The following is a 24,727-nucleotide window of genomic DNA, read 5'->3' as shown; positions in this document are numbered from 1 at the left end:
GTCAGTTATACTGAAGGGACTGGATCTCTTTGAGAGACTTGTTGAGCCCTTATTCCTCAAAAAATGAGGTTTACAGGCTCTTGCGCAAAAGATTTTTTCCGACAAATGGCCCTTCTTCACTGGGCTTTTTAATAGCCAGACGTCTTCTGCAAAAAGGATAGGAAGAGGATATGCAAATGAGAGTGCACGATATGCAAATTAGTGTTAATTTGCATATCTTCTGCAGGAAAAAAGCTGCCATGTAGACGTAGTTTCAGAGCTGTGTTGCCAGGTAGTGAGGTGGGGGCAAAGGACACCAGACCTTCACTGGGGAGAAGGAGCTCCTTGTATCTGGCTCTGGCAACTCATGGATTCTAGGAATCTATGAGGTTACCATAGAGGTAAACTCTGGCCCCTTCCCCAGTGGAACAGTGTGAGAGTTTCTGACAGGATCCTCATGATTTCCAGATTTCCTCCTGAGCCCCCTCCCACAGATTTTTCCCCACTGAGGAAGTGACTTGGCCTATTGTCATCACATTAGAATCTTCCAAGGTACATACTTTATTCAATGCTATCAAAATTAAAGAGCCATGCCTATAGAAACATACTACATAAAGCAGCCCTGATCTCCAATCTGCTCTGTGCTGGCTAGCCTTTCTACCCAAGAATGCACCTCATATTGAAGTGAATGAGTTGCTGATGGCTAGGGGGTGGGGAGATAGAAAGTTGACTTGCCATTCCCCATTCCTTACATACGTTCTGCCCACATGATGGCAACATTACTGCCCCTTTAGCTGGCAGCTGAAGGGAGAATAAGTTTTCAGTCAAGACACACATTTCACCTCTTTCCCCCTGTACATCGTACACCTTTGAGAGAGGGTGCTGTTCAGGAAGGCTCCCCAGGGGATTCTTAATTGTGTGAAACTCTGTGTCTGAACTAGGTTTCTTCCCATTGCCTTCTAAGTCCTGTTAAAATTCTCTACAAGGCACTTGGTTCAAAGGGCTATTGATAGAAAGAAAAAAAAAAACTTTTATAAAAACAGAATTTTCTCCTTTATAGACAGATGGATCAGTGTCTCCCATTCTACCTGCATCCTCTCCATTAGCTTCTGGGAATGATTCTTCAACTCATTTATCTTTAGACCTTTCACTTCCATCTCAGTTTCCAGCTTCTTCACCTGCTCCAGCAAGGCAGCTTCCAGGGCCCCAGAACTTTTCTTTTGCTCTGTTGCTCTTTGCTGGCGCTGTTTCTGTGTATTAGTCACTGCCTGCTGCATGGTCTTTTTCAACATCTCTTTTTCTTTCTTGGAAGGGGTGTGTAGTTTGCTGGATTTCTGGACATATTCTTCAGTTATTTTCTGGTTCTCCCTCTTGAGGTTTTCCATTTCATTAATTAGAGTCTGCAACTGTAGGTTACATTTTTCATCTATTGTCTCCTTTTTATCCAATTTCTCTTGCCTAAGTAGCTTACATTCATTTACCAGGCTCTCAGATTCCTTGTTGAAATGTTGAGACTTGTTTTCAAAGTCTGTTTTTGTATCTAGCATCTCCTTGGAAAGGGTAATGATCCTTTCAGCATGTTTTGCCTCTGTTCTGAATGCCCTCTCATCCACCTGCTTCTTGCACATGGTAAATTCTTCTAAGGCTTCTTTGTTTAGCCTGTGTTGCTCCAGTGTATCTTCAAGAGTGTGAACATGCTTATGTAGCTCCTGCTCCTCTCCTACTTTGCATTTATATTGGAGAATGGTTTTTCTGGTCTCAGCAAGGATGTGCTGAATTTCCTCTTGATGGGCTTCTGTAAGAGTCTGTATACTGGCCTCATGCTCATCATTTTTAGTGTTCAAAACATATATTACCTATAAACCAGGAAAAGAAAGTTACAATATATTTAATTGATAGTCTTAAAGATTTGGCATTTGTATTTATCAGTGTATTATATTCATTTCTAAGTTTCTGATCAAGGTAAGTAAAAATCATTCCTTACCAGCAAAGAGAGAAAAAGTGGAAATAACAGATAGGTGCCTCTCATGCACAAATTAGAAAGCAACACAGAGTGAAGGGAGGAAAGATGACCCAGAGGTTAAGATAAGAGCCTAGAAGCTGGAAAATACTGGGTATATTCTGGAGTCTAGCAAAGATTTCTTCAGACAACTTTGGAAAGTCACTAAGGCCAAAATTTTCAGGAGCATCCAGTCTATCTAACTCAAAACACAGATCTGATTTCCAGAGGTATTGAGGTCACACAAAGCCATTTGAGATCAATGGAAGTGCTGGTTGCTCAGCACTACAGAAAACCAGTTTCTGAGTTGGTTCAAGTTAAGCATTCAACAGCTGAGAAATAAGTGGCCACTTTTAAAATTGTTGGTCTTAAACTTTGTGCAGTCTATAGATAGAGAGTAATCATTCTCTTTTTACAGAGGTGTGATAATGCTTCATTCACTATTTGTAAAGCTTATCCAGATCCTCATATGGAAAGTACAATATAAAACAAATTATTATTTATATTGATGAGAATGATAAAATATCCATTAAAATCTACAGTGGGTAGATTGACAGAATTTTTGCCTGAGGTGATACATTTCAGTGATGCACTTGCTAGTCTGTTATACGTTTAGAATTCTCTTTGAAGAGATACTTGGAGCCTAATCCCATTCCCATTAAGTCAATGGGAATTTTGTCATTGATCTTCAGGGTCCAGGATCAGGCTTCAGGCATGTCACTGATTGTTATAAAGGTTCTCTTCTTTGTTTTGTTATAGATGTTTTCTTCTTTATTTTCTGCTTCAAGCTCTGACATGTCCCAAGATTATTAATAACAGCCATCCCTGTAAGTGTCAAACAGATTGATTTAATACATTCAAAATCTCTTATGATGCTCTAAGTCATCCTGAGCATGTAAAATTTATGCATCAGCACACTCATGTTATTTACCATTAGGGGCTTTCTGAATAGATTGAGCAAGAGGAATTTGTTAGGAGTAATGCATAGGTAATCGTGTTTCAAATGCATAAAGATCAGTATTGAATTGTGCTGCTACCAGCATATAGCATATCTCATCTATATCTCTATATAACATAGAGATATAGATGAGGTCATTTAGTGCTCATATGTCCTCCCACTAAAAGCCCTGTAGGTGACATCTATGTTAGTCAGATACATGTGTCTGGTTTTAATTTTTTCCATTGATTTTTTACTTTCCTACTGTTTATTAGCAAATCTCTTTTCTGTATTTATTGGCTAACATGAATTTCTGGCACTATCAGGGTATGTCCAACTAGCCCCCTAGTTCAAACTAGGGAGGCTAATGTAGGCATTCAAAGTTGCAAATGAAGCCCGGGATTTAAATATCCCGGGCTTTATTTGCATCTTCCCGTCCGGTCGCCATTTTTAAATTCCACTAGTCCGCGGTCCTTAGCTCAAATTAACTGTTACGCCTCATTCCATTAACTGAGGTGTAACAGCTAATTCAAACTAAGGACTTAGTTCGAATTGCCGTTTCACTGCCGTGTGTAGCGGCAGTTATTTCGGACTAGGGGAATTTAAAAATGGCAACCGGACGGGAATATGCAAATAAAGCCCGGGATATTTAAATCCCAGGCTTCATGTGCAACTTCAAATGCCTACATTAGCCTCCCTAGTTTGAACTGGGGGCTAGTGTAGACATACCCTCAGAGACAGGATACTGACTTAAATGGATGCTGGTCTACACTGACTTGGCTGTTTCCGGATACCTTTGTGAAATAGGATGTCTTTTCTCATTAAAAACTTTAAAAACAACAAACAGTCTGGTAGCATTGGTGGGCACACAAAAGCTCATGATACCATTTACATGTTTTGTTAGTCTTTAAAGTGCTACCAGACTATTTGTTGTTTTTAAAGTTTTTCCTGTTACAGACTAACTCGGCTACCCTTCTGAAGCTTTTTTCTCATTAAGTGGGTTCATACAAAGTCATGGCATAAAAATATAGAATGGTGTCAAAACTCAAGTAGGATATTGATTAATATATTGAGATAAGCCTGGATTTTCCTGCTTTTATTTTTCGTATCAGAGATACAAAACTCATAGCTCTACATAAATATCTGGGAACTACATACAAGTTATAATACAGATTATGGATAGTCTCCCAATGGACTTTTGACAAGTTCTTTATAGCCAACAATAGCCTCAAATGCATGCATTTAGAGTCAGGATCTCATCCAACTCTTTGATCACAGTGTAGGCCAACTCCTGCAATCCTCGTTACTCAGGCAAAACATCAACTAAAAGATCAAAAGGAGCTTTGTCTGAGTAAGAACTGCAGGGCTGGGCCCTTTATTTTGCACACCTTAAGAATATTGTCAGATTTCTTCCAGACACTTGTTAGTAACATTGACTCTCTTGTCATGTGTAAGAGTCTTCTGTGCTTACCACAGTACTATTTTATATATTCCAAAGTGTGACATTCACATATTGGACTTCAGACTTCAGCTATCCATTAGAAAAAAAAGTAGACATGCAAGTACTCACGCCCTGCTAATATTAAAGTATATAGAGGAGCCTTAATAAAAATAACACAAGTACAGCAGTGTCTGGGGACATTTCTGGATAAATATATGACAACAGACAGTGATAGAATCATATTCCTAATGCCAAGCAAATCAGCAGCCAAAAGCCTTTTGGCTATTATTTCCATGTAGACAAGTTTTTAGCTTTGTAATATATTTTGTTAATTCTCCCCTTTTAGTTTTAACTGTTTAGTGCCAACCTCAGTCAGTTTTGGAACATATTTAATTATTCAATAGTCTGTTGGAAAAATAAAGGGAAAGGAATTCATTCCATTCACATGCTTTGGCAATGACCAGTTACTTGTTTGGCCCTTCAATTAACAGGGTCAAGACATCGACTCATCTCATATTTAGACTACAAGGAATGGTCAAAAGAGGATATGCAAATTCTGCAGGAATTTGCATATCTTCTTTTGAGCTCACTTTCGAAAGTGGTACTTTCAAAAGTGAAAGTAATTAAGACACGGTTTTGTCGGCAAACCCTCCAGTTTGTCGACAAGCTGCTTTCCCTTAAAAAAAAATGAGGTTTATGTGACTTTTCAACCAAGAGTGGAGGGTTTGCTGAAAAAGCCGCATCTTAATTACTTTTGCTTTTGAAAGCTCCGCTTTCGAAAGTGTGATTGGCAGAAGATATGTAAATTCCCGCAGAATTTGCATATCTTCTTTCGACCCTTCCCTGTAGTCTAGATGAGCCCTTAATGCTGAGTTCCTGTGTTGAATTCTAGTGTGCCACCACTATTTGCCTCCTATTCAACTGTGTTGTTGCTTACAGCAGTTGAGTTTGGACTACTTCCTGCTCCACCCATTCCCCTTCCCCGGCTATTGTGAAATTGGGCTTTAGAAGAACCCAGACTCCACTGAATGTTAGAGTAGGTACAAAAGAATACGAATCAATCTGCACTAATGGGAATAGTTCAAAGTCATAGTTGATTCAGATGCTCAAAAAGGCTGGGAGATAATGGCTTATCTACTCATTGTAGCTATTTATGAATTCTTGGTATCCTGTCTTCTATTGATGGGTAGAACCACTATGAAAGTTATAATTTTGATTTAAATATTGCTAGGTTTAAGGGCATAACATTTTCAAAAGTGAAGTGGTTTTGGGTAGTTCAGTTTTGGGGTACTCAAACTGAAATGACATAGAGGATATTGGGCTTTCAGAGGTCAGGTGTTCCGCATTTCCTGAAAATGAGCCTTGGGCTGTATGCCCAAAGTCAAAGTCATTAATCTCATAAACAATTAATCTCACCTAAATAAGAAAACAAAAATGATTTTTTATTAAATGCCAATGCCCCAAAATGCTAAGCCCCTTCACAAAATATAATTGACAACAATATTCCCATTCAAAAAATAAACTAATAATAAATTTAGAACTCCCAAAAATATAATACTAAATTCAGCAAAAGAAACCTACATAGACAAACAGAAAAAGGAAATTAAAAAAAATGTTAGTTTTGCCATAGAAAAATCATTCCAACGTCATGTGCTTTTGACAGAGAATCCTCCATGTGCATTGTGAGATGCTGAGTCTAACCCAATCAATCAAAAACTCTCTCATACCCTTATGACAGCCAGTTAGGGGGACTGGCCCTGTTATTTATAGCTCACTGTACCAGAAGGAAGACACTGAAGCATAATTGCAGCCAGGTGTAGTTAATAGAACAAAGGTAACATCAGCTAACCTGGTGTCAGCCTCTGTGAAACTGTGCTGCTGCATTCTAGTTAGAGTTTAAATGGTTTTCAAAGGCAATCTTAAATGTCCAATCAGTGTGACAGCAAAACCTGAATCATCTTGACCTGGAGAGATGATTATATAGTTCTGTGACTTACCAGCATAATACCTAGGCTACTGCCGCCATAGCAATTCTCCAAAGCTGTGTGTGCACTAGGAAATGGCTTACCTGTTTTTCTGCAATTGAATAGAGTTAGATGACATGCTGGTAAAAGCACGGGCACACAGTATACAATACATTACCAGAGCATTAGATAATAACCCTTACTATTCCCACTTTCTATTATTTAATCTGGTAATTAAAAATGGAGATAAGGTTAACTGACTCATTGTGGAACAAAAGCCTTATTTCTGTTTACAGAGATGTGTCAGGTGCATTATTCTCTTAGGAACCTGAATGCCACCACTGAAGGATGTTTCATCAGCAGGATAAAAGATGTCAGAGCGAGGTGTTAAGAAAGAGGTAGAATGAAAGGAGAACAAAATCATAAGTGATTGTCATAATAGAGGCAATCAGCATTCAAAAATATGGTTTAAGGCTTGGAAGGACTAGATTTTTGTTTGTAAACATCAGTAAATGTTGATTTCACCACACACACACAAACTGATTAGAAAAAATTCCATTAATTAAAGATCAAAATATACAGCTAAGCAAAGTAGAAAATGCTGGTTGAGAACTTAAAAGTTTTATTTAAGGTAATTTACTTTGTCATTATGATGTTGATAATTTGTATTTTAACAATCATTAAGATTTAACTTTTTGTATCCTAATGTCTACTGTCATTCGATAATTACTGTCTGATCCCCATGTTGTCCAGCCCCCTAGTTCCCAGCAACTGAAAAAATTTAAATTGATGAAATTAGAAAAAATGTTTAAAGAAAAACATTGTTATATATATTGAATTCTGGCAAGCCTAAATATGTTCATTTACACATGCCTGCCACCTGACAAGTAAACATACCTGTTTAAACCAGACATGTATTTAAAGAGTTACACAAACTCTTCAGAGCATGGGGAGGGGACAAACTTCAAGTTTATATCTGCTCACTGAGGCCAGGTGATTGTATCATCACTGTTGCTACTAGCAAAGACAGCATCTCATTTCCACCAATAGCTGCTAATTTCTCTCCGTGAACTCTATGTTGTCTATTGTCCAAGCAGATTACAGCGGGCGTCTGTAAGGAGCTACTTTCCAAACAATAATACAAAACTCTCCCTTGGTGAAAAGACAGGCTCCTTCTTCCCCTCCCTGTGTTCTATCTATATCTGTATAAATGGTACAAAACCAAACCAACAAATATAAATCACAATACACAAAAGAAATATTTTTTATAAATGTCCACACCGGCATTCTTCCCCATATTAGTATTCACATTCAAGCAGAAGAAAGACAGTCTTATGATGAGGGGACAGACCTGAAATCCAGAATTTCTGGGCTCTGATTTGCCACAGTAGAACTCCAATTTTATGCTAGTGGACTTTCACTGATTTCAATGGAGTTACACTCACATGAACCTGGCATAATGCAGTGATGAATCAGGTCCTGGAGTTCTATTCCTGGCTCTTCCACAACTTCACGTATGATCTTAGGAAGTCATCTTGGCCCTAATCCTCAAAAGTTATTTAGGCACCTAAATACTTTTGAGAATGTGGGCCTTAGTCCCTCTTTGCTTCAGTTTCTTGAGCTGCAGAACAGGGATGAGAGTTCCCTTCTTCACATTGGGTGTTGTGATTATACATTCAAGAATGGTAAAGGGCTTGGACAGCATCAGGAGGAATTTTTAACTTCCTACCTTAGTATGTTGGGTGCTGCTGCTACACACTGTTAAACCCCTGAATTTCAACTGGGCGGGTCACCTTGGTCCACATCATTGCAGTCAATGGTGGGTGAAACATACTAGCACAGTTACCTGGTGATGCTCGGGTCCTTAAGATGGGGCTCAGGGCAGGGTGTTGTGGGAGGGTTGTAGGAGTTGCAGAAGTCAAAGCTGGGGTGAGGAGAGGCTCTGGGCAAGGAACCCAGAGTGTGTGTGTGTGTAGGAGGATTGTGTGTGTGTGCGGTGGAGGGGGGACACAAAGCCCTCCCTTTCAAGATTCATAAAGAGGCTGCTTGCTCTTCCCTTTCCTGTCCCTGTGAGGGAGAGAGAATGCAGCGCACAGCTTGTCTGTCCCCTGCATTGCCCAGCCACAGCGAGGAATGAAGCACACTAAGCACTTCCCCCTCACTCCCTGATGAAGGGGAAGAGCCAACAATGTCCCCATATGAACCGGGGGGGGGGGGGGGGGGGAAGCTGGGAAGCTACACTATTTGTAGCACACTAGTTCAAGCAGAGCTGGCATGTCTGTATCCTAGCTGCAATGTAGACATACCAAACCAGCATTGTGCTCATGAATAGTTCTATCGAATGATGAGGCCCTTGAAGCATTGTCCAACTCAAGCATTTGAAAACCATGAGTCAGGCCCCCCAAATCATGAGACTGACTTAAAAAACATGGGATTAAAAAAAAATAATGTGTCTTTTATTTGTTTTCTGAGTCTTTCGGATGAAGGTGGGCCATGTTTTCATATTTATTTTTGTAACCACAATGGCCAGAAATGTATTTTTTTTAATTCTCCTGAAATCTCATAATTCCAAAAGCTACAGGAAAAGCTACCTAATGTCCCAAGAGTTGGCAAAATGTTACCACAGCCATGAGATTTTGTAACAATTCCACATATATATGAGAAACAAACATAGCTCACTTTTTGACCCTAGCTCGTAGCTCACTTATTCGCCAATAGTAGATAAAACTGTGCCATGGTAGTACATTCATGTTATTGTAAATCAACACTGATCTTAGTGGTATTGACTCATGTTTACCCGCACATAATGAAGCAATCTTATATCAGACCTTTAACTATCAACCAACACATTATTAAAACTATACTAGCAAAATGTTACCATCAAATTATGTGACTTTATGTCCTGGAAATTCTAGTGTATGTCCTTTTCTCCTCCATGAGCTATATATTGCTATCAATAATGCATATCAGCAGTGGTGCATTAAGAAATTCTAAGTCTAGAATACTTTGCTTGAGATTACTATTCACTCTCTTTTCTTGTGCTTGTTGCCTAGATTGTGCCAGCACCTTGTCCTTGTTAAAAGTTTGGAAAGCTGGACAAGGGGAAAGGCTTTTTTTTTTTCATTCAGTTGAAATGTTATACATTAAATTTAAATGTTTTAGCTCACCTAAAGTGCCCCAGACACCAGACAAGCACATATATTCTTCTCCCTTCTGTGTGCTCTTTGCTTATCTGGGCTGAAATGTTCCTGCACTTCTAAGATTAATATTGGACACACAGTACCCAAATTGCTTATGTACTCAGCACTCCATCATTCTGCTAATCACATTAAGGTCTATGAATAAAAGCAGGCCAGCTGGACGTCTCTTTTGTGAAATATAGACATGTGCTAAATTTGTCCTGTGTTGGAAATAGCTGCTCAGGCAGTTGAAGAATTTGTAAAATAAAAATGTACTGCAGTAATGGTACTTTTAAGTTTCCAGGGACTGGGGAGGTGGTGAAAACAACACCACTAGTATGGTATACAATTTATTTTTCCTTTCCTGAAATTATTTAGAGATTCAGAAGATCTTATCTTGGGCACAGATGCACTTCACAGCCTGCCTAAATGCAGATTGTATGGATGGGATTAGCCTTTGGGGATGTGTGATAGTGTTTGTGCAGCCTCAAATTGCTCCTCATGTTCAGAGGTAGAGTCACAGATCCTACCCACCACAGTTTTGGACACGTGCAGTGCCAGCACCCAAGCAGTGGATCTTTAATGAGAATTCCTTGCTCACAGTTCATCAAGAGAGCTCCCTAGAACTCACAGGAAAGACAGAAAGAGAAACTCCAGCAATTCCCTATTCTCTCACAAATAGCTCCCCCTTAACAGTAAGTATTTAGTTTTGAATAGCAAAGGCTCTGGTCCTTCTCTGTTTCCACAGAGCAGGAGGAAAGCCCTGCAGCAGGGGTTCTCAAATTGGGAGCTGGAACCCCTCAGGGATCATAAGGTTATTACATGGTGGAGTCATGTGTGGTCAGCCTCCACCCCAAACCCTGCTTTGCATCCTGCATTAGAATGATGTTAAGTATATAAACAATGTTTTTAATTTAGAAAGATGGAGGGCACACTCAAAGGCTTGCTATCTGAAAGGGATCACCCGTACAAAAGTTTGAGAACCACTGCTCTACTGAGAGGGAAGATCAGGATGGATGGATGACTTCGCAGGGGCAGGAAGCTCGAGTTTTCCCACTCATCTCCTTGCCATGGTTCTCTCCTTTAACTTTTGTACATTAAGGATTTAGTCAGACCAGAGTGCAGCCACTTCATGTGGTCCAGTATGCTTTATGGAACCTTTCCCACCATTTAAAACAAAGTAAGAACTGGATACAAATTAGGGACCTATTAGCCATTCTGTCAATACCTCTGCCAGTGCAAGATTTCTACACAAACTACTGTGGAGCAGCTTTTTGGTTCCTTCCTCCCAGATGTTTTTTACTATTCCAGTTTTCCAGGTTTCTTCTTCCCATTTAATGTCCGCTTTTTGGATTAGTTTACTCCACATGTGCCAGCAGGCAGTTTTCCTAGCTGAATCCAGTTTTGTTGCTTTCTGGCCATATTTCCCCTCTCTGCAGTTTCCTTTGCTTTATTTCTCTTCCCTCATGAGTGTTTGCATTTCCACATACCCTTCTATCATCTGTGACTTTTCTTAACATGTTTACTCTCACTTCCATATATTTAATTAAGTTGTTAAATAAGGCAAAAATCCCTGTGGCATTCACCTCTCCACAACTTGATATGTTATCATTACCTTTGATTAAATTCATGTGGCAGTGCCCTTATCCAAACTAATTTGAATTCATTTGACAATAACTAAAGTATTATGAAAGTGGAAGAAAAAGCAGCTTGTCTAATCATGAAATGAAATATATTCCCTCTTTTTTGCTCTAGTAATTACTGTAGTTAATCAAACTGAGTCTCAACATATTTTTCAAGATAAGTCTTACATAAAAATATGGTCACTGAAGTCGGTCAAATAGAAATTATTTTGCAGTTGAATTTAGTTGAAATAATGGGTTTTATATACACAAATAGAATTTTTCATCATCTGCAATTTGACCAAAATTAAAAGAGTCTGTTATGTTTCATTGTAAAAGCACTGCATTTTCTATAATTTCATAGCACACAGTGGTATGATACCTTCCATTAAGTAAACTGTCCTTGGCTTCCAGTAGTCAAGGGTGGTCTGGGAGGAGTGGCTTGCATCCCAATGCTAGAGTATTATGATTATTTTAAAATGTTGCTGTCTCTTGGAAGTCAAGGACAGGATGTATAAGATAGATGTGCACTCCTCACAGAATTACATAAATGCATATTCATTTAGCCACAAGGGGAACTAAGATTCACACTCCTCACAGAATTAGATAAATGTATATTCATTTAGCCACAAGGGGAACTAAGATGCACACTCCTCACAGAATTAGATAAATGTATATTCATTTAGCCGCAATTGGAAGTAACTGAAGATGCCTTCCTTTAAACATTAAGGGCTCGTCTACACTGGCCCCTTTTCCGAAAGGGGCATGTTAATTTCACAGGTCGTAATAGGGAAATCCGCAGGGGATTTAAATATCCCCCGCAGCATTTAAATAAAAATGTCCGCCGCTTTTTTCCGGCTTTTAGAAAAGCCGGAAAAGAGCGTCTACACTGGCCCCGATCCTCCGGAAAAAAAGCCCTTTTCCGGAGGATCTTATTCCTACTTTGAAAAGGGCTTTTTTTCCGGAGGATCGGGGCCAGTGTAGACGCTCTTTTCCAGCTTTTCTAAAAGCCGGAAAAAAGCGGCGGACATTTTTATTTAAATGCCACGGGGGATATTTAAATCCCCCGCGGATTTCCCTATTACGACCTGTGAAATTAACATGCCCCTTTCGGAAAAGGGGCCAGTGTAGACGTAGCCTTTGGCTGTGTCTACACTGCACCCCTTTTCTGGAAAAGGGATGCAGATTAGACACTTTGGAATAGGCAAATCCGCGGGGGATTTAAACATCCTCCACGGCATTTGCATTAACATGGCTGCCGCTTTTTTCCGGCTTAGGGATAAGCTGGAGAAAAGCGCCAGTCTAGACGTGATTCTCCGGAAAATAAACCCTTTTCCGGAGAATCTCTTATTCCTACTTTCAAGTATTTAAATCCCCCGCAGATTTGCCTATTCCAAAGTGTCTAATCTGCATCCCTTTTCCGGAAAAGGGGTGCAGTGTAGACACAGCCTTAATGTTTAAAGGAAGGCATCTTCAGTTACTTCCAATTGCGGCTAAATGAATATACATTTATCTAATTCTGTGAGGAGTGTGCATCTTATAAAACCCATTATTTCAACTAAATTCAACTGCAAAGTAATTTCAAGAAGGAATAAGAGATCCTCCGGAAAAGGGTTTATTTTCCGGAGAATCACGTCTAGACTGGCGCTTTTCTGCGGCTTATCCCCAAGCCGGAAAAAAGCGGCAGCCATGTTAATGCAAATGCTGCGGGGGATATTTAAATTCCCCACGGATTTGCCTATTCCAAAGTGTCTAATCTGCATCCCTTTTCCAGAAAAGGGGTGCAGTGTAGACACAGCCTAACTGTTTCGCTAGATGAACCACAATGCTGTAATTCTCATATGCTATTGCATGCAGAGGAAAAATGAACCTGTGGTTAAAACACAGGACTGGGAATCAGATGATGATGGTTCTACTGGTTTTGCTAGAGATTTCCTCTGCCTCTTCCTTCCACTGAGGTAACCTAGGGGACTAGCATGGCTGGGGAGGCCAGTGACAGCAGCAGGAGTCCTACACCTCCGTACTCACTGGCAGTGGTGGGGGGGAAGCGGAGCAAGGTGGCCTCAGATCACTTTGCTTCCCCAGCCACATCATTCTACTTCCTGCCAGGGAGTGCAGGGTGGTCCTGCTCCCTCCTATGGAGCAGGGCACTCTGGGAGATCAAAGCAGCTGGGACTGCCCTGTTCCACTCTAACCTGCCACTGCTGGTGAGTGTGGGGGACCAAAGTGTGGGGGACCAGCAGGTGCCAGGGCCCTTCCGGCTAGCCCCCTGCCAGCTGCTGGCCAACCTCTCCTGCTCATGGCATTTGGGGCACATGACCCCTTGTTGCCCTTCCCCAGTGCATCACCCCTGGCTGTAGGGGTACATAGGATAGGTACATCCCTAGTGTGGATATAGTCAGACTGATACAGAAGTGCCCAATATTCACACTGTTTGTTCCCCTTTGATTATAGTAATAAGCTCTACCAGGATAAGCACCTTTGTCAAATTCTCCACACTAGGAGGGCTTTAGTGCTTTAACGATACTCCTGTGGGCTTGTCTACACTACAAATACCTTTGTAGCACAACTATACCAGCAAGAGACCCCTTTAATAGGTGCAGCATATGCTGGCTGACAGGAATTTTCCTAAGACCCCCTTCCCCATTTATACTAGCTAAATTGACAGAAGCACTTTTCTGTGAATATAGCTACCTCTACATTGCGGAGGGGGAGTTGCTGGCATAATTATGCCAGTTTTTTTTACACTCTTAGCCACCATAGCTGTGCCAGCAAAATTTCATAGTGGCAACTAAGTCTACATCTATACTACAGAGTTAATTCACCTTAATTTCTATTGACACTCATAAAGAACTGTAATTACATTGTCTGTGTGTGTTCATGCAAGACTCCTCGTGCCAGCAGACCATATCCACGGTTGCTGCTCTAGTACCAACAGAGTAGGCGATGCACCATGTTTAGGGCCCTACCAAATTCACAGTTCATTTTGATAAATTTCAGAGTCATAGAATTTTAAATTTGCAAATTTCATAATTTTAGCTTATCACATTATTGGATTTTAAGGGGAGCAGACAGATCACTGCTGCACCCATGGGGGGTGTTTGCCCCAAAGTCTGTACAAAGGGGGCCATGTGAGGTGTCAAATGAAAGCTTATGTCTTACTGATTCTATGTATGCTACTTGTGTGATGTTTGTATGTAGAGTTATGAATATGGACTCTGTGCTGGTACTGTGAATGTTCTCTGTCTGAGACAGAGCAATGGCCTGGACTGCCAGCTGTAAGGAAGGAATGTCCAATGAATGACTATGCTAACTAGCACAGCCCCATGGCTCTCAAGGTAGCCAATACATACCTGAGGAATGCATCTGGAAACCTGCAACCAATCAGGGCATAATGGGTGCCAGCATGTGAAACACAGACAGGTCACTTGATCATGTGACCCACTCTGGCTTGGGAGACACCAGGAATGGATATAAAAATGCCATGAGGTGGACTCCATCTTGTCTGTAATCTTGCTACTGATCCCAGATGCAGCCGTGTGAGGGACAGAAAGCTGGGAAAGATTGATGACCCATCCTGACATAGGATGTTCACAAGAGACTTTTAAAATAGCAGTTTGTAACATCTCTGCTAAGAGCCTGCGTCCAGAACTTGGTGATTGGTGCATGTAATGTATTCTCATTAACAATCTTACTCACAACTTTTTCTTTCTTTTGCTAATAAACCTTTAGATTTTAGATTCTAAAGGGATTGGCACAGCATGATTTTGTGGGTAAAATCTAAAGTATAAATTGACTGGGAACCTGTGACTGGTTCTTTGGGTCCAGGAGAACCCATTCGGGGTAGGTGAAATTGAGTTCTATAACCCCTCACCTGTGTGTAAGGCCCAGGACTGATTGTGACACAGGGAAAGCTGGAGTATCTGAGGGGTTTTGCTCATGAGGCTTCCTGCTGGCCAGATTGGTAGCTGAAGTGGTCGGTATGACTGGTTTGTGACCTGTTTGGGAAAGATCTCCAGTCGAGGGCTGTAGGTAGCCCTGGTTTTGAACAATTTGCCCTGAGCGGACACCCTGAGCGGTGCCCAGACCCGGCCCAATCTGTCACATAGCTATTTAAATCTTAAATTTTACAGTGTTATGGTCCTGACTGAACAAGGTACTGAGGGGTGGTTGAAAGATTATAGTAACAGGGATTGCAATTCTGCTACCCTTACTGCTGTTCTGCTACTAGAGGCAGTGCCGCCTTCAGAGCTGGGCAGCTGGGGAGCAGTGGGCAGGAGCCCAGCTCAAAAGGCAGAGCTACCACCAGTTACAGCACAGTATAGTAAAATGAGGGGCGACCCCACCTGACTGACAACACACACAAGTAAGGATGGTATGGTATGCTATTGTTACCCTTACTTCTCTGATGCTGCCTGCAGAACTGAGCCCTCAGTCAGCAGCTACCATTCTCTAGCCACCTCAGTCTGAAGGCAGTGCAGAACTAAGGGTATCAATCTGTGATCCCCCAGATAATCTTGAAACCTTCCTACAACATCCAAACATTGGTCTCCCTCCACCCATAAAATCTGAATAGTACAGGGTAAAAAATACACAAAAGACCAGATGTCATAGACAAGACCAGATTTCACAGTCCACAACACATTTTTCATGGCTGTGAATTTGGTAGGGCTCTAAACATGGGTAGCTCTCTTCTTATACACATCACCACCTTCTCCCAGTAGGAGTTCTAGGAAAGGCTTGCAGTGTATCACTGGAGCAGCAAAGATTCCTATAACAGAAAGAAACTAGCAGCTCTGCCAAGGAACCTTTGGCAGAGGACCGCAGATTATCTGCAGGACTCCCAGGAGATCTCTGTGCATTACAAAACTTTTCTGCAGGCTGGAGCCCTCCAATGCGTATGTGAAGCAGATGCAAACAATACCTTGTGTTGTTAATTTCAATTCCTTCTCTCATGTGCGCCATGTAACCTCATGTAGCTCAAAGAAAAAGGAGTACTCACTGGAGCTCCCATTTCCTGCTTCAGGCATGCCAGAGCCAGAGTACCGGAACTGAACAGATCTCCCAGAGTCAAAAGAAGTCCTGGAATACCACACCTCTGGATAAGCCTGTTTCCTGTCCCCATCCTCCTTCAACTCTATCTCCTCACCCACCATTTCATCCATGGGGTGAACTCTTCTGTCCACTGCCTCCAGTTCCCCCAAAGTATCCATGGGATTCTTAGCAGTGGGTGTGGATCCGCCATGTGGATGGTGTGTAGCTCCTTGTAGAAGCAGCATAAAATCTCTCTGCCACTCACTGAAGTGCTTTTACTGTGGCAGCATATCAGGAGAGTTAAATTGACAGGAGGTGTTTACACCTCAACTGTTGTGTTGATGAACCTGCATTTTGTCAACAAAACTGCAGTGTAGACCAGGCCTACCATTAAAGCAGCACCATGTTTGTGTTCAAACAAACCCCAACTCTATTAATACTAGCCAATTAGCCCGTCATAAGATGGGATTTTCAAGTCTCTCCTCCACGTCAGCTTTCTCTCCTGAGCCTCCGGTCTCTCGCTCAGTCTCTCTCTCTCTCTCTCCTCTTCCTACTGCCTCCTCTCCACCCCCCTCAGCTCTCCTCCACCTCCTGCCTCTCTCTTTGTCTCTCTCTCTCTCTCTTCTCCTCCCCCTCCTGCCCCTCACGCAGAGGACCGCGAAGCCCAAACGGCCATTTGGGCTCCACACTCCCCGTGCTGCATGGGGAGCATGGAGCCCAAACAGTCGCTTGTGCCACTTGCTCCCATGCGGCAGCCTGGCTGAGTGGTGCAGAAGTCAGCCAAGTGCCACAGCGGAAGGCGAAGGGGGGCAGTGATGTTCACGGCCGGGGGCGGGGCCTGGAGCCACTGTCACGCTGCACGGCACCGCCCCGCCCCCCTTCGCCTCCTGCCGTGGCGCTTGGCTGACTTCTGCGCCGCTCAGCCAGGCCACCACGGGGAGCAAGCGGCGCAAGCGGCCATTTGGGTCCCACACTCCCCATGCAGCATGGGCCACCCAGAGGGAACAGCCAGCATTTCAGCATTACAGACTCACAGACATTGGGCTACTATATATATGATTTGTGAGGCACTTTGTTGGAACATGACAAAGTTGCTGGCTTACTGAGACAACACGAATACTTGCTTTTGAAGAAAACTAGGAACTCACAACATGTATTTTATACAATTTTAGGTTTTGTGATTCAATGACTGTTTAGGGCTCATTTTAAAAAGGAAAAACTTACTAAATAGTGAATTAATTTTGCATTTGTACTCCATAACATTATAGCTCACTCTAGTTTCATTTAATTTGTAATGAAGGGACCCCTCCAGTACCCAACCTTTTTCTGGGCTTCTCTAATGAAGCCTTGTGAAATTGGAACCTTAATTAAAAGTCCCACAGGGAATCCCCACAAGTTACCTACGGGTATGTCTACACTTGCAGCCTAATTCGAACTAGGGCTGCAAATGTAGGCATTCAGAATTGCAAATCAAGCCTGGGATTTAAATATCCCATGCTTGATTTGCATCTTCCCGGCCAGGCACCATTTTTGAAATTTACAAGCCCAAAGTAACTGCCCGCGTCTACATGCGGCAGTGAAACAGGTGTTCGAAATAAAGCCCTAGTTCGAACTACCTGTTAAACCTCATTGCACGAGGAATAACAGGTAGTTCAAACTAGGGCTTTATTTAGAACACCCATTTCACTGCCGCATGTAGACGCGGGCAGTTACTTCGGGCTTGTATATTTAAAAAATGGTGCCCGGCTGGTAAGATGCAAATCAAGCGCAGGATATTTAAATCCTGGGCTTGATTTGCAATTCCGAATGCCTATATTTGCAGCCCTAGTTCGAATTAGGCTGCAAGTGTAGACATACCCTAGGAGTTTCCTCAGCAAGCTGTTATCCTACCTATCCCCACCAGCTTCCTTTTCTCATATGGTCCATTGCTAGATTTCTTCTCACTGCACAGCTTTTCCTGGTAACTCTGTTGTCTCTGCCACTGGCTACCCTTAAAGCTCTCAGAAGGTCTGGCTCCTCTGGGTAGGTCTACATGGTGGGCTAAAGTTGAGTTAAGATGGCTTTATTGATAAAAAGTAAAGACTCACTTCAGTTTACGTATGAATTCTCTATATAACTATTAATGATCTCAGTAAAAATATTCAGGGACCTTAAGAGAAGCACTTCCAAATTCTGTATAAATACATTGTAAGCTCTGAGGGAAGGAAAAGAAAAACAACTCCCTTGCTATAGAAAAAAGAATAAAAGAGAGGGAGCAAGATACTTAGGGTCAGCTCCTCTGGTGGTGTTCTGATCCACACTAGCAGAGTGTTGCCTAGCTACTGCCTTTGAGAGAGTATGATTAAGGAAATATATGTTTGCCCAGATATTTCCTTTCTTCAATAGCAAGGTACAGATCTTCAAAGGATTTCCCTGACTTTTAAAAATTCCTTCACCAAAAGTCTGCTCTTACGTTATGAGTGTGTCAGTGTCTGACTAAGCCAAGCACAATTCTTTCACATAAATTAAGATAGAATATTCCTCCCTAGAACCTATAGTCGCCACAGGCCCCATCTCTGTATTAAAGATGAGGGCAGCTGCAACCTATTTATTTCATGTTATGTACACAGCATACACAGGTATTACATAAAAACCATGAACATTCTTTCTGGAAGATGGCAACATAACCCCACTTTATCTTTAATTCAGAATGATAACACACATGAACCCAAAAAACAGAAAGAGGGAAAAGGCTGCTCCCTAAGACAGAGAGATACAACTCACTTGACCTTGATTTTAGGTGGCTCTTTCCAGGTTGCCTGTCTGTTGGCTGAGGCAGATGACCCAGATCATATAGCTTCCATCAGAGCCCCTAACTTGCAAGCAGCACCAGGAAATCCTTCACATTTAAAGTACAAGGTTGACAATTTTGGTTTGATGCATTACTGGAGGCTTCTTGAGGGCTCCAGGACCATCCTTGAGGACTGACAAGCCAACTTTAAAGTGATTGCTTTTTAATTTACATTGCTTTATGTTCTTAAATATTCTTAATTAACAATTCATTGAAAGCTGTTACCTGTAGAAGAACTCCAGTCTGTTTATCAAATTTTCCCCAAACCTACTCTAACAGTATTTAAAATTAGGAAATATTTTTTTTTAAAAAGGAGAATGAGAAGAATATGTTTCTACAAGGGTTTTGATAATTTGTGGAGTTTTTCTGGAATACTGTACTGTATTCTGTGATAATTATTTGGAGACAGATTTTAAAGGAGATATTTAGGTATCTTAAGTGAATGATAGGCTCGTAGTGGAATTTTCAAAGTGCCTAAGTGACTACCTTTTAAAAATCTGGCCCTTTGTAGCTAAATATTAACACACAGAAATGACTTCCCACTATGGATAATGTGGCAAGTAAGTTCTCTTTCTCTCTTTGTACTTACAACTGCTTACTGAGATGCAACAACTCACATATTTGAAGTATAATAATGGTCTTGCCTCTGGGATGAACACTGCTCAGTAGTTGTTGGAAAGATATGGAGAAAAGGAATATAAAGGGCTCGGGTCAGTGCAGAGCATGGAAATAATGCCTTGCATTCTCTCTTTTATTAATGAAAAAAGGGTTACTGCATCTCTATGCGGAAAATTCACCTGTACACATCTACTTTAAAACCTAATTTGAACTGAAATGTTAGAAAAGGAAGTGGAAATAATTATGATCTAAATAAAAAAAATTCTATTTCCCGTATGTTAACTACTTAGAAGAGCTTTGTAAGATGGAAATGAATGTGGCAGCCTGGAAGTTGCTTGTGACAGAATACTGGCCAGGTATTCTGTACACAAGTGATGGTAGTGGGGAGCGAAGTCCTGATCAGATGCGCATCTGAAGCTCCTGGTAGGCTGGCAGCAGAACCTTGGACTCTGATTCCATAGTTTTTTAGTCCAGTTCTTATAGGAATTTCTTCCTATGCCAGTCTATGGAAATTACTGCATCATGCTGATGTCTCCAGGGTGGCTGCCAGGTGCTCGTCAGTGATCTCATCCGGTGGACCTCCAGTACTTGGTTTTCTCCACTTGACACCTTTTGGTTGCACTGGCACCGGACGCCTTCTTCAGCCCTTTGTTGCTGTATTCTCAGGCTGGCACCTCTCAGAACCATTCATTCATCGTCCAAGCACTCTCTCATACATTCATACAGTATTTTGTATAATAATAAAAAGTTGTAGTTACAAAAGTTTCTGGGTGGTATTGCTTAAAACATTATCTGAGTGCTGAGTAAAGTTACAATGTTTTAAAGAGAACAGGCGTCAATTATGTAACAATGCCCTTAGTCAATTATAGGGCTTGGCTCCCATAGCAGAGTTAATGGCTTGACAATGCATTGTTACAATGTATCTCTGCAATGTCAATTTCAAGCAGCCCCTTGCACAAGCTTGAGCATGCCCTGGAGCACAGAGGGGGGGCTGTTTCTGGCTACATAGGATTATATTCTAAAGGGGCAATAATAATAATAAATCTAAACATTTAACAATCTTAACAAATAATAATAATAAGAAGAAGAATTAATAATAAATCTAAACACTTAAAGTTGTGGGGAACAAATTATGGGGAGTCACTTTCAATACATTAATATGTTATCCCTACAAATGTATTGGATACAGTAAGTGCTGGAGGATTTATGGGGATATTGGAGATTAAGTACATACGCAGGAATTTCCCCCAAGATCAATAGCCTATGTGAGATAGTTAGAAAGCATTTTAGAAGCATCACAAGAGAGCAACTGGAAGAGGATTTATTGTTTGCTGTGATATTCCATTTAGAGTAAGAAGAGAACACTTGGGACGATCCTCAAATTTTTACTTTTTCTTCCACTCATTATCAGCAATACATATATTGATATTGCCTAGGCCAGGTCAAATCTGATGCCCTATACCTTAAAGGCAGTAGCAAAAATGGACTATTTCATATTTGGGGGAATGGCAAAATTAACTCAAAGATACTTGTGAGAAATAATCATAAAATCAAGGGGAAAGGTGTAGCTTTGTTCCTAAGATGCCAGGCTCCAGTCTGTCCTTCAGCAGGCTCTCTGGCATTCATATGAAACCTTACTGAAGTCAATGGCCAATCTGAAGTCAGCAAAGCACTGGGGCTTTAAACTGCATCTCTAGGATGCGCTGAGAAAGTAGGCTAGGGGTGGCCAACCTGCAGCTCATGAGCAGCATGTGGTTCTTCTCCCCCAAAAGTGTGGCTCATGAAACTGCTCCTGCACCCTCCAACGGACCCTGCTCCACCCCACCTCCCCACTCCTCTGTGCTCACTGAGGCAGGGATTCAAAGTGGCTCCTAAGATGGCGGTTGTCTACGGAAGCCTTATATGGCCAAAAAGCCTAAGCTTCTGGTGCAGCTCTTCGCATTTTTTCCGCTGCTGTTTTGGCTCTCTTTGTCAAATGGATTAGCCACCCATGAAGTTGATATTGCAAACTCTGAAATGATGTCACTTTTCACAATTACGATGAATATAAATACTGCTTCTTGCATTTGTCAGGAGACTGGAGATTAGAGAGATTGTCAAAATAAAAAACTCATGAACAGCTATCCCCATATTGACTGGGTACACGTCAGCTCAGGACAGGATGCAGAGATAAAATTTCTTGATACCTTAAATGACTGCTGCTTGGAGCAGCTGGTTCTGGAAACCACAAGGGGAGAGGCAATTCTTGATTTAGTCCTAAGTGAAGTGCAGGATCTGGCCCAAGAGGTACATATAACTGGATCCCTTGGAAATAGTGACCATAATGTAATAAAATTTAACATCTCTGTGGTGGGAAAAATACCTCAGCAGCCCAACACTATGGCATTTAATTTTAGAAAGGGGGACTACACAAAAATGAGGTTAGTTAAACAGAAATTAAAAGGTACAGTGACAAAAGTAAAAACCCTGCAAGCTGCATGGGAACTTTTCAAAGACACCATAATAAAGTCCCAACTTAATGTATACCCCAAATTAAAAAACACAGTAAGAGAATTAAAAAAGTTCCACTGTGGGTTAACAACCAAGTAAAAGAAGCAGTGAGAGATAAAAAAGGTGTTGTTAAAAAGTGGAAGTTAAAGCCTAGTGAGGAAAATAGAAAGGAACATAAACTCTGGCAAATTAAGTGTAAAAATAAAATAAGAAAAGCGAAAAATGAGTTTGAAGAACAGCTAGCCAAAAACTCAAGAAATAAGAGCAAAAAGTTTTTTAAGTACATCAGAAGCAGGAAGCCGGCTAAACAACCAGTGGGGCCCACTGGATGATTGAGATGCCAAAGGAGCACTTCAAAGATGATAAAGTCATTGTGGAGAAACTAAATGAATTCTTTGCTTTGGTTTTCATGGCTGAGGATGTTAGGGAGATTCTCAAACCTGACCCATTTTTTTTAGCTGACAAATCTGAGGAATTATCCCAGACTGAGGTGTCACTAGAGACGATTTTGGAACAAATTGATAAACTTAACAATAACAAGTCACCAGGACCAGATGGCATTCATCCAAGAGTTGATGCGGTGCCGCTGTAGATTGCCGCTGCGCAGTCAGTCCCTTTTCAAGCACCTCTGGCAGTGCTGATTGCTCTCGGTGAGCTGAACGCTTAGAGGCGTTCAGAACCGGTGCCGATGACGATCGGCTTGGAGGTGCGGGCATCACAGACAGTGCCCCGTGTGGCGTTTCTTGTTGCCCTATCCCTACAGACGTACCCGGCTTGTGTCCCTGACTGGTCCGGGACAATGAAGTGCCTGGAAGAGAGCGTGACGGAGACACTCTCTTTCTCTTTGACCCCATCACCGCGGGCGATCGCGATCTCCTTTTCTGCCCTGCGGGGGTTTCTGACACCTGGTCATTAGAAGGCTGTAAAGCCTTATCACACAGCAGGAGTTTCAATCTCATGTCTCTCTCCCTGCGTGCTCTAGGTGTCAATTTCACGCAATGGGCGCATTTCTGTGGTACGTGCGACTCTCCTAGGCATCTGATACAGGTCGCATGCCCGTCAGATGCCGGCATCGCTTCCTTACATTGCGCACAGCGTTTAAACCCGGGTGAGCCGGGCATGATGTTAACCACTTAACTATATACAAGTAAACTAATAACTTTTTCTTCTTTTTTTTTAAACTAACAGTTGAACTACTAACTAACTAACTATACTAGAATACCAACTGTGTATAATAAGTTTTTCTCTCTCCTTTTTTTTCTTTTTTTAGAACAGCTTTTCTCTGAGGAGATAAACGGCGCTCCGCCAGCAACCACAGGCAGTTGAGAGGAACCGATGAGGGGGGGGGCCGGACCGTTGCAAAGGTGCAAACGCCGCACGCTGTTCTCAGGCATGCGTGGTCCGGCCCGGCTATGGTTCTGGAAATCTCCGACTAGCGGCGCTGGGTCGGGACCCGACACCTTGAGTGGAGCACCCACGGGGACCACTCGAAGAAGAATGTTAAGTTTTCAGAATGGAGAGAGGTAACTAGTGGCATCCCCCAACGGTTCGTACTGGGACCAATTCTATTTCATCTATTTATAAACCATCTGGACAAAGGAGTAAACAGTGAGGTGGCAAAATTTTCAGATGATACTAAACTGCTCAATATATTTAAGACCAATGCAGATTCTAAAGAGCTTCAAAAAGAAAACTGATTGGGCAACAAAATAGGAAATTAATTTTAATGTTGATAAATGTAAAGTAATGCACATTGGAAAAAATAATCCCAACTATACATACAAAATGATGGGGACTAATTTAGCTATAACTACTCAAGAGAGAGATCTTGGAGTCATTGTGGATAGTTCTCTGAAAATATCCACTCAATATGCAGCTGCAGTCAAAAAAGCAAACAGAATATTAAGAAACATTAAAAAGGGGGTAGAGAATAAGACAGAGAATATCTTATTGCCTCTATATAAATCCATCGTACTCCCACATCTTGAATATTGCATACAGATGTGGTCGCCTCATCTCAAAAAAGGTGTATTGGCATTGGAAAAGGTTCAGAAAAGGGTAACAAAAAAGATAATTGTTTGCAACGGGTGTCATGTGAAGAGAGTTTAGAAAGACTAGGACTTTTCAGCTTAGAAAAAAAGGAGACTAAGGGGGGATATGATAAAGGTCTATAAAATCATGACTGGTGTGGAAAAAGTGAATAAGGAAAAGTTATTTTCTTGTTCCCACAATATAAGAACTAGGGGTCACCACATGAAATTAATAGGTAGCAGGTTTAAAACAAATAAAAGGAAGTTTTTCTTCACTCAGTGCACAGTCAACCTGTGGAACTCCTTGCCAGAGGATGTGGTGAAGACTATGACTTCAACAGGGTTCAAAAAGGAACTGGATACATTCATGGAAGTTAGGTCCATCAATACTTATTAGCCAGGATGGGTAGGAATGGTGTCCCTAGTTAGCCTCTATTTTTCAGAGGCTGGAAATGGATGACAGGAGAGGGATCACTTGATGATTACCTGTTCTGTTTACTCTCTCTAGGGCATCTGGAATTGGCCACTGTTAGAAGACAGGATACTGAGCTAGATGGACCTTTGGTCTGACCAATATGGCTGTTCAGCTGACAATTATGTTTGC

General features: G+C 41.6%; 1 protein-coding gene across 1 annotated transcript in view; it reads right to left on the bottom strand.

The window, feature by feature from the left end:
• FAM184B (family with sequence similarity 184 member B) overlaps positions 1 to 24,727 on the bottom strand; it is an 88,744-nt gene that overhangs the window by 51,841 nt on the left and 12,176 nt on the right. The window contains exon 2 of the mRNA XM_075930681.1: positions 1,068 to 1,835. Within this exon, the coding sequence (XP_075786796.1) occupies positions 1,068 to 1,835 (768 nt within the window). The remainder of the gene's footprint in view (positions 1 to 1,067; positions 1,836 to 24,727) is intronic.

The sequence above is a fragment of the Pelodiscus sinensis genome, chromosome 5 (genome assembly GCF_049634645.1).
Source record: "Pelodiscus sinensis isolate JC-2024 chromosome 5, ASM4963464v1, whole genome shotgun sequence".
Taxonomy (NCBI): domain Eukaryota; kingdom Metazoa; phylum Chordata; order Testudines; family Trionychidae; genus Pelodiscus; species Pelodiscus sinensis.
The sequence above is the reverse complement of the archived record's forward strand: the minus strand, read 5'-3'. Positions and strand labels throughout refer to the sequence as shown.